Source organism: Symphalangus syndactylus, chromosome 2 (assembly GCF_028878055.3).
Source record: "Symphalangus syndactylus isolate Jambi chromosome 2, NHGRI_mSymSyn1-v2.1_pri, whole genome shotgun sequence".
NCBI lineage: Eukaryota > Metazoa > Chordata > Mammalia > Primates > Hylobatidae > Symphalangus > Symphalangus syndactylus.
This window is the reverse complement of record NC_072424.2, coordinates 114,875,742-114,886,906: the sequence shown is the minus strand read 5'-3', so window position 1 is coordinate 114,886,906 and position 11,165 is coordinate 114,875,742. Positions and strand designations below refer to the sequence as shown.

General features: G+C 42.6%; 1 protein-coding gene across 5 annotated transcripts in view; it reads left to right on the top strand.

Annotated features, from left to right (window-relative positions):
- Positions 1 to 588: 588 nt before the first annotated feature.
- The window catches only part of IL20RA (interleukin 20 receptor subunit alpha), a 43,501-nt gene continuing 32,924 nt past the window's right edge, over positions 589 to 11,165 (top strand). For 2 of the 5 annotated variants that reach the window (XM_063622335.1, XM_063622334.1), the window contains exon 1: positions 654 to 897. In XM_063622335.1, coding sequence (XP_063478405.1) covers positions 810 to 897 — 88 coding nt within the window. In that variant the 5' untranslated portion in view covers positions 654 to 809. Of the gene's footprint in view, positions 898 to 1,147; positions 1,444 to 11,165 lie in introns of those variants that run through there. The other 3 variants (XM_055265057.2, XM_063622332.1, XM_063622336.1) reach the window with 3 other exon arrangements.

Here is an 11,165-nt window from a genome sequence, read left to right as displayed (position 1 = left end):
GTGCCCTGTACAGGTGTACCATTTTTAAAATCTTTCATACTGTACTTTTGCTGTACCTTTTCTACGTTCAGACATGTTTAGATACACAGATATTTACCACTGTGTTACAATTGCTTGCAGTATTCAGTATGGTCACTTGCTGCACAGGTTTGTAGTCTAGGAGCAAGCAACAGCCTGTACCATACAGCCGAGGCGTGTAAGAGGCTATACCATATAGGCGTGTGTAAGTACACTCTAAGATGTTCACACAAGAAACTCGCCTAAGACATTTCTCAGGAGGTAATCCTGTCATCTTAAATGATGCATGACTGTAAGATCTACGGCTGAGTGCCTAACTGTATATTGAGAAATAACTCTCTATTTCATCCGTCTTCCGATATTGAACTTTAAGTGACCATCAGACCGGCCTGAATACCAGAATCTCTTTGCAACGCACTCGCCTCGCTCATTACCAGAAGGAGGTTTTACCTGCCTAGTGACCCGGTTGGTCTGGGCATGAACCCCGAGAGGTGGAAACTCTCAGACTCTCAGGACTGACAGCCAAGTGGCTGGGGACTATAAATCCGCGAGAACTGCCATCGCGCTGCCATCCAGCTGGGTAGCCGGGACAGCGCGCGTGGGGGCTCTGCGAGTCGCTCGCCTTTGGTTTCTGGGGAAGCCCGGGGGACGCGGCTGCGGCGGAGGCACCCGGAGCGTCGCGCGCAGAGCCGCGGGCGCGGAGGGGGGCGCCGCGCCGCCGCGCTTGGCCCCAGCGGGCGTGGGACTGAGCAGTCTGCTGCCCCCCGACATGTGACCCAGCCCCGCCGCCCATGCGGGCTCCCGGCCGCCCGGCCCTGCGGCCGCTGCTGCTGCCGCCGCTGCTGCTGCTGCTCCTGGCGGCGCCTTGGGAACGGGCAGGTAGGTGGGTCGCGCCGCCAGGTGCGGGTCGGGGATGTCTCCGGGCCGGGGCCCCGCCGGGCAGAGCACGCGGCCGAGCTCTCCCCTCCCGCCCGCTGGCCGGGTTTCGCTTTCGGGCGGGCAGAGGACTTGGTGCGCGGAGGCCGGCGCTCCAGCCCAGGGGCTGCAGGGAGCCCGAGGGACACTTGCTGCCGCCTCGCGCACCCTGGCTCGTGGTCAAGTTTGCAGGACTCCGCGCTCCGCACTTTCGGTCTCGAGGATTGAGGTGGGGTGGGGGGAGTTCGGTGGGGGGCGCTCTGCGCGGTGCCCACAGCCTATGACTTGCGGTCGGGGACGGTAACCATGCGGGGCCCCTCGCCGGCCAGTCCCAGGCTCCCGCCACCACCGCCGCGGCCACGCCGAGGGGCCCCTGTGGATTCCGCGTCTCGGCCGCTGGGCCCCACAGTCCTGCAAGCCGCGCGTCGCGAGATCCGCGCTTTAAAAGCCAAACTCCCCGAAAGGGTCAGCCCCGAAGGAATAGGATCCAGAAAGACGCAGCTTCTTAAAGTAAGCTCCCCCTGCCCTGGGTACGCCGTTGTTTCCTTTGCAGTTATGACCATGTACAGATAGTGCTCTTTGATTTTTCAGAAATAACAAAACTTTTAACTCGTTTACGACATAAGGTAACTGAAGAGCTCTTTCGTTTTGTTTGGTTTTTAAGTTTAAATTCTCTACCAATTGGAATCCAGTAAACCAGAATGATTCATTAACCTGATTGCTTTTTTTTCCTGTATTTCTCGTATATAAGAAAAAGATTTTTTAAAAAAACAAAAACCAAGATATCCGGGATCCCTTTTTTAAAAAATTATTTTAAAAAACAACAACAAAGCTTCTCCAAATACTGTGCTTTGTACACTTGGTTCAGTCCCCGCTGACTTTTAACCCAGAACTGAACAGTAAGAATGAATGCAGGAAGAAAGTTGACGGTGAATCTGGAGTCCTTGGTAGTTAAAGAAAAAGTTAAGTTCAGCATAGTTACAATGGTAAGAAAAGTATGCACACAGATCTTGGAGAGATTTTGGATGATAGCTATTATACATAAAGTATTTTATCTTCTAAATTTATCAGAAATTATAGTTATTTTGCCTTTTAATATTCGCGGGTAAGCTGAATGGGAAGAAACGACTGACGTGCAAATATTGAGCCTTCAACTAACAGACAGAAATTTGTTTTTATTTTTAATCGAAGAGAGAAGGCTGGGCGCTGTGGCTCACACATGTAATCCTAACACTTTGAGAGACAGAGGCACAGGCGGGAGAATTGCTTGAGGCCAGGAGTTTCAGACCAGCCTGGGCAACATAGGGAGCCTGTCTATACCAAAAATTAAAAATTAAAAATAAAAAACTAGCCAGATGTGGTGGCAAACACCTGTAGTCCTAGCTACTCCTTGTACCCAGGAGTTCCAGACTGCAGTGAGTTATGATCACACCACTGCACTCTAGTCTGGGCAAGGGTGAGACCCTGTCTTTGGGGAAAAAAACAAAAACAAAGAAAGAGAGAGATAAAATTGTTGGGTGCTGACATTACCAGGAGGTAATATTCTTGACTTCAAAATAAAATTTGCAAAACAAACAGTAAGAACTCTTTTCTGACCCAAGAGATCTTGATACTACTTTCTTAGCTCTTCTTAGGGTATTCCTGTCCTCTCCTGGGTCTTTGGGTTAAGGTCTAAGGACTGCTGGGAAGACCACCTTAAAAGATGTATGTAGTTACCTGGATACTACCTGCTCTTAATTGAAGGATTATCTACAATGTCTTCTGTACATGGGCTTACTAAGGTTCTATGACTCTGCCACTCTCAGGTAGATTAATGCTTTAATGCTCTCATTTTTTGAACTTTTGAAAAATTTCGTCTCGCAGCTCAGTGCCAGATCAGGCTGTAAAATACCAAAACATCCAAAGAGGAAAAAAAAAAACTCAGCATGTCATGAACCTTGTAGGGAAATCTTGGTATTTCATTTCAGATAAAGTTGTAATGGAATTCAAAATGTCTATGCAGCTGTCTCAAGGCAGTTGCAACGCACTGTCATTCACTCTTGGACCCCTCCAGGGACAGAATTTCACAGGGACGTTTATCCTTATGGCTTATCAAACTCTGCCCTGTTGGCCATTCTCATATCCTGTCCTCAGGAAAGATAAAGAACCATGATTAGCATAATATAAACAGGCATTTAAACTCACTAAGATGGAGTGGGAGACGGTGACTTCTCAGGTCATCTGTCTCCTCTGCTCAAAGCCCTTCAGAGGCTTCTACTGTTCCTGGAATCATTCTCAGTTCTACAAGATCCTGTGTGGCCAACTCCTGCCTGTCTCTCCAGCCTTATCTCACACCACCTAATTCCTGCTATCCTGGCTTTTTTCTACTTCCCAGAGCAAGCCAAAGTGTTTCCCATCTCACTCATACTGGCAGTTCCTCTGGAAGTTCCCACTGGAGATTCGTACTGGCAGCCCCTCTGCTAGAATGCTGCTGTCCCACTCTATTCCCAGCTAACTCCTGCTCAGACTTTGGCCTCTCACTGCCAATGTGCTTCCCTCAAGAAGGTCTTCCCTAGGGAGTTCAACAATGAAAACACATGGACACAAGGAGGGGAACATCACACACCAGGGCCTGTCGGGCCGTGGGGGCTAGGGGAGGGATAGCGTTAGGAGAAATACCTAATGTAGATGACAGATTGATGAGTGCAACAAACCACCATGGCACATGTATACCTATGTAAGAAACCTGCATGTTCTGCACATGTATTCCAGAACTTAAAGTATATATATATAAAACAGGGTCTTCCCTAAATCCCCAAAGAGGAAAAAAGTACAGCTTATGATGTCTATTAACAAATAAACTTAACTTGAGTTTTAGAGCTTTAGATTGCCATCTAAATATCAAAACAACGACTATGCTTATTAGAGTGAATTAATGGAGTGAGAGTATTTGTCAAAATGTCTCTTCTTTGATACAAACATGGCAGCATTCAGTGTTTTATTTCACTGAGAAGTTATTCCAGGACATACTTCACTCACACACACATACACAGACACATAAATGATTCTAGTGAACTAATTAAACTTGCAGAATTATTTTCTTTTATTAACTTTTAATTTTGAACTAATTTGGGACTTGCAGAAAAGTTTCAGAAATAGCACAAAGAATTCCCATATCCCCCTCACCTAGTTTCTCCCAATTAGAACATCTTATGTAACCATTGTACAATGTTCAGACCAAGAAATTAACACTGGTATAACACTACTCACTAAACTATAGACCTTGCTGGAGTATCACCCATTTTTCCAATAATGCCCTTCTTCTGTTTCGGGATCCAGTCCAGGATCTCCCATTACATATAGTGGTCATGTCCCCTTAGTCTCCTCCAACTGGTGACAGTTCCTCAGCCTTTCTTTGCTTTCATGACCTTGATACTTTTGAAGAGTCCCAGTTACCTCTTCCTTAGAATATTGCTCAGTTTGGGTTCAGGTAAAGTTTCCTCAAGCTTAGAATGAGGTTATTCAATTTTGGCAGAAATACCACATAAAATTGTTACTTCAAAGGATTTGTAATATCAACATGTCTTCTTATTGGTGATGTTAACCTTGATCGCTTGGTTAAGGTGGTCTCTTCAGAGTTTCTTACTATAAAGTTATGATTTTTCACTTTGTGACTAATAAATACTTTGCAGAGAGATACTTTGAGATTATGCAAAAATCCTGCTTATCCCCAAACTCACACCCAACTATTTTTAGTATCCATCAGTGGATTTTGACTGCAAAAGCTACTATACCTAGTAGTGGTTTTTTATTTCACTCTTTTCTTCCACATTTATTTATTGGAATTCTATTACAAGGAAGGGTCACCTTTTTTGCCTTTTTAGGTATTTATTCAATTGGTTAAGTATATCAGTATGGACTCATGGATGTGTCTTATTCTTTCATTTATAATCCAATACTATCATTATCAGTTTTATTGCTCATGCTGTTCCAGCTTTGGCCACTAAGAGTTCCTTCAGTTTGGCTCCTGTGTCCCTCTAAGGAACCCCATCTTTTTTGAGCACTTCATTAACTTTCTAGCACCAGCAACATTCCAGACTCATCTAGTGTCTTCCCTGCCCCAGGCCTGGAATTAATGACTTCCTCAGGAAGCTCTGGTTCCTTCTATTGGAGAAAGGTGTGTAGAAACCAAGATCTGCGTGTGAGACATGCTTATTGCCACTGGAATGTTGTTTCTAGGTACTCTCGGTGGACAGAGCTGGGAAATACGTGTGTGTAAACTAACCTAGTTAACAGTCAAGGTTCATTCTAGCCTTCCTCTTTCATTTACAGCTTCTTTGTCTAAGAGTGAGAAACCTAGATGTCATTATCTACAATAGACTTATTTGCCTGATTCTAATATAAATAGTTTCAGGATTGCTAACTCATGCTCCTATGAGAAAAACATGTACTTACTAAATTATAGCCTTTATGTACAGTTTTCTGGTCTTAAGCTTTATAATATCCCATGAAGATACTATTGACCAAAGTTACCTGGCTTAGTCCTTTTTTTTCTTTACTCCTTTTGGTGTGGTTATTCTATCCATTTGGGGTAAGTTCAGTTCATTTGTTAAACTGCTTGTATTACAATTTGGGTTCCCCCCCATGCTAGTTGTTTTGTTTGTGTCATTTGGGGCATTTGGCAGCTAGGTGAAATATTACTATGCTTATAAAAGTCAGAGCTATACAAAACGGGTTTCTCAGAGAAGTGTGGCTCCCTTCTGAGCCCTACTACCTCCTTTCTATTCCTCACCATACCACCACCTCTTTCCCATTACACTATAAATGTAATTACGATGTTGTGCTTACGTTGTCATTGTGATATTCTGACATCATTTCTGCTTTGTTCTTGGTCCACATTCCATGCCATCTCCTTCGTTTCTTGTTTATTTTTCCTGAATTTCTTTTGCACCGATGAGCAAATATGTGTATGTTTTAAGATCCAGGTCTAAATCTGATTTCTGTACTGCAGCTAATGGAGGATTTGCTCGCTCAAATGTTCTTTTTATCAAAAAAGCATGTCTTCTTTTCCAGCCTCTCTCCTATTGCCTTTCAAGCAGACTTGGGGTGATTTCTTATCTATAGATTTGCAGGCCTCCCAATCTATCAGCTTGAGGCCCAGCCCCAGCCTCCCCAGACAGTATCATGTACCCAACATCCAAACGTATGGCTATAGGTATCTCCAGCCTCACTCCTCACAATGTGCACTCCTCCTGCCTGGAACTACTCAGCTTCCTATAGAATGAATTCAGGGAAGGCAGTATTCGCGACCTGGAGAGCAGCCAAGGAGATTGGTTACCCATGGGAAGCAGCGTGGAATAGGAACGAGGTAGTAGGGCTGAGGAGGAAGCACTGCTTCCCTGATTATACCTTTTCGTTTAGCTCTGACTCTTAGAACCATAAGGTAGGACATATATGTTTCATTTACTCATAAACTGTGGGTAAAGATAATAGGGAAGTGGGATTATTGCTTTAAAGTTAAGATTTTAGTATAAATATTTCAACATAAAACATTTGCTGTTTTTATAATTTTTTAATAAAACTGCATATCTCTATGTTGCCTTTTTTAGTGCTTGGCATAGTATTTTTCACAAAATGGTTGTTCTGTAAAGTTGTATGGTTTTCTTAAAAGCAACTTTCATTATATGCATTACATTTTAAAAATGACTTTCTATTTGCACCGTTTTCTTCAAAGTACAATTTTACCAGGTGTCATTGACATGTTGACTTCCATATTGATTTAAAAAAATGATCATCTGAGGCTTAAGGCAGCATATATTTTATGGAGTAAAATCACGTTATCCACCTTAATTATAACATTGTACTTTTGCTATCATCGTGATGTTCTGACAGCATTTTTACATTTTCTTATTCTACAGTTTATGACTACATGACACAAAATTAGCTACCAGAAACATGAATTAAATCACTTTAATCAATTCCAAGGTCTATCAATTACATATGAAATTGGAGAACACGGCCGAGGGCAATGGCTCATGCATGTAATCCCAGAGCTTTGGGAGGTTGAGGCAGGAGGGTCACTTGAGGCCAGGAATTTGAGAGCAGCCAGGAGAGACCCCATCTGCACAAAAAAAATTTTTTTGAAATAGCCAGGCTTGGTAATGCCTAGCTGCTTGGGAAGCTGAGGGAGGAGGATCACTTGAGCCTATGAGTTTGAGGCTGCAGTGAGCTATGACCGCACCACTGCAACTCCAGCCTGGGCAACACAGCAAGACTCTGTCTAAAAAAAAAAGGAGAACAGAAGAACTATAGAAAGAAAATATGCTAGTCAGAGACATTAAAATTAAACACTGCTTCTGCTTTATCTTTCAGAATTCCTTTTGATGTAGAAACCCAGAGTTGACAGGACCTTAAAGGTCACCCCACCCAGCTGCCACTCTCTTGATTGTCCTCTGCAGCATCACTTCCAAGTAATGACCTGTCTGCTGTGTGAGCACCTCTCATCACAGGATACTCACTACCCTGCACCCAGGCAGGCAGGATATCCCGTCACTGCAGATTTCAACTATGAAAAAGTTCTTTCATAAAATGAGCTGAGCCTTGATCCTTCAATTTTTACTCACTTTTAGTCCTCATTCTAAGCCAATGAAGTCATACTGGGCAAGCTGTTCAGATCACTGAATTCAACCATCACATTTCCTCTGTGTCTTCTTTCCTCTCCAGAAAACCACCTCCCCAGAAAACTGCCAGGTGCCTTCTTTCTCCCAGTATTTCCAGTATATGTTCCAGTTTGTTTGCAACCTCTCGGGCTGACTTCCTATAGATCATGATGAGACTGCTGGTCTACAACATTCTAAACGCTGAACCTTGGAAGGTTCATTTAGCCTCCAATGATTCACATCAGGTTCTTGATGAACGCAGCCTCTGATGTCTAAACGGTGCCCTCCTTTCTTATCTTTGTTGTCATCTATGAGACACAGACCCTCATTCAAACTCAGAATTTCATATTAGTACAATTTCATTTTGCTCTAGAGGTGATTTGTTTCTGTTTGCTTCTTACAGTATAGAGAATGAAAGTATGGCATAGTGTTTTATCTAGAACTTGTGATGATGGTCTTAAATGCACCTAAGGCTACTCTTTTCTGAAAGGACCATTTTTATTGACTATAAATATTATCTATACGAAATTGGGTCTGTTTTTTGAGGGTAGCAATCCCTGCATTACACTTTGCACCACCAAAATGGATACTTCAGTCACTATCCACTCACTGTTCAAGCAAATGCCAACTCTACCCACAACACAGAGAAAAGGCATACTTAGTCCTGTACAGACTTGTGGGGAAGCTTTGTTTATACTTCTTGATTTCAACATGTATACCATGTATACTTTTCACCCAGCTTCCTCTCGGCTGGATAATCCAAAGTTCCATTCCATACAGCTACATTTGCATTTTGATGACGTGGGATATTTTGGCAGCTATGTGCTCCTAGTTAAAGCATTTGTTTACATTGTCAACCCTATTTAAATTTCCTCTTTACCAACTTTCCAGGGTTTTCTTTTGTATTTTTTGCTCAACATCAGTTCCCTCATCTTCACTTTCAGGAGACTCCAGCAGCTCTTAGAGCATTCATTTTTCTTTTCAATAAACATTGTGCTCATTGTTGAGGAAAGATACAAGCAAGCAACAGACACCTACTCTGTTAGCTTCTCAAGGCTGCCATGGCAAAGTGCCACAAACTGGGGGGCTTAAAATAAGGCAACTTTATTGCCTCACAGTCCTGGAGCCTGGAAGTCTGAAATCAAGGTGTCAGCAGGGTGGATTCTTTCTGAAGGCTGTGAGGGAGAATCCATTCTGTGCCTCTTCGTGCTTCTAGTGGTGCTGGCAATCTTAGGCACCCCTTGGCTTGTAGACACAACACCCTCTGATCTCTCCCTGATCTTCACATGGCATTCTTCCTGTTTGCCTTCACATAGTCTTCCAGAAGACTCTGCATGTCTGTCTGTGTTTAGAGTTCCCTTTTTATGAGGACACCAGTCATACTACATTTCGGCCCACCCTACTGACCTCATTGTAACTTGCTCATCTCTTTAAAGACCTTATTTCTGAATGAGATCCCATTCTGAGGTACTAGAAGTTAGGATGTCAACATATTTCTTTTGGGCAACACAATTCAACTCATCACATCTACCGTACCCTCAAAGACTTATAGAGTAGCAAGCAGGATCCATGGGCTTGGCATCTATGGTGGAAAAGAATCTGTTTTCTCAGCCACATGCAGTGGTTCCTCCTCTCCAACATGTTTAGGAGGCTGTGTCCAATGAAGGAAAACTTTTGAAGGAGGGTAAGAGCTGAAAGCCTCTACTGAGAATGTTGAGGGCCGGGACGAGGTCTTCTCTTGTGCTTTCCATAACTTGACCATAAGGCAGAGCTGTCTATGGGTACTTAATAAAGACTAAAGACATTTAAATTTATCCAGCAGAGGAGCTCACTCTTCTGAGACCTCTGCCTCCCATCTTGGCTGCTCTAGGGAGCACTTGCCCTGAGAAATCCTCTCCCTTGTTCCAACAAAGGCCATTTTCATATGTAAGGCATAACTACCCATAGTCTTCCAGCCCAGCATCCCTCTCCATTTCTATGTTGCAGAATGTCTATAAATTATCTACTAAATGCTCAACTTATTATTTTAAAAATTAGCTTATCAATTTTCAGTGCAAAGTAGAATATCATATGCAGCCTGTAATTCAGGGAATGAGGTATTTGAAGTGATCAGATTTAACAAAATAGGATTACCTTAATACCCCATGCATCCATTTTGAGTTTTCAAAACGTTTAACTATATCCCGACTCAGTGTAATTTCTAAATAATCCTTCGAGTGCTTTTTGCTCACTCATTCATTCAGTGTCATCCTTTTATACACATGAGGAGCTATTCTAGGCTTCAGGGTGAACAAGAAAACAAGGTGCCTTTCTTCATTTAGTCTTCAGAGAAATATAGACAAGTAAGTGATTGCATTAAAATGTAAGTGCCAGAATTGAGGAAAACAGTTTCTTTAGAAGCATAGGATAACACAACTGATCTAATAATGGTGTCAGGCAGGGCTTCCTATAGGAAGGTCCTTTAAACTGAGACTTATAAGAGTTGTTCGTTAATTAATATACATGTATGCATTTTTATATATCACATCACATTCTCCTTACTCAAGGATAAAAGGTGAATCAGAAAAGAAATTTGATATCCAAGTAAATACCTTTCTATGAATAAATACCTTAAATACTTTTAGGAAAAACCATATTAATTCAATCAGTAGTCATAAGTAGGTTGCCATCTATATTATATAAAATATTTATAATTCAATATAAATTTAGATCTTTTTAAAAATGTGGTAATATACACCATGGAATACTATGCATCCATAAAAAGGAATGGGATCATGTCCTTTTGCAGGGACATGGATGGAGCTGGAGGCCATTATCCTCAGCAAACTAACACAGGAACAGAAAACCAAACACCACATGTTCCCACTCTTTTTTTTTTTTTTTTTTTTTCTGAGAAGGAGTCTCGCTCTTTTGCCCAGGCTGGAGTGCAGTGGCGCGATCTCGGCTCACTGCAACCTCCGCCTTCCAGGTTCTCACCATTCTCCTGCCTCAGCCTCCCAAGTAGCTAGAACTACAGGCGCCTGCCACCACGCCCGGCTAATTTTTTTTTAATATTTTTAGTAGAGACAGGGTTTCACCATGTTAGCCAGGATGGTCTCGATCTCCTGACCTTGTGATCCGCCCACCTTGGCCTCCCAAAGTGCTGGGATTACAGGCGTGAGCCACCACACCTGGCCCACATGTTCTCACTCTTAAGTGGGAGCTGAACAATGAGAACATATGGACACAGGGAGGGGAACAACACACACCGGGGCCCGTGAGGGGTGCTGGGGGAGGGAGAGCATCAGGATAAATAGGTAATGCATGCAGGACTTATTACCTAGGTGATGGGTTGATAGGTGCAGCAAACCATCATGGCACATGTTTACCTATGTAACAAACCTACACATTCTGCACGTGAATCCTGAAATTTAAAATAAAATAAAATTAAATATGAAAAATAAAATAAATTCAGGTCTTTTAAATTTAAATATTAGCAAACAAATAAAGCTAAGTCTTGCTATCAGCATATTCCGTATATAAATTACCAAGTAGTTAATATTCCTTTTCACATACATTTCTTTCTCATAACACTAAAAATGAACAAACAAACAA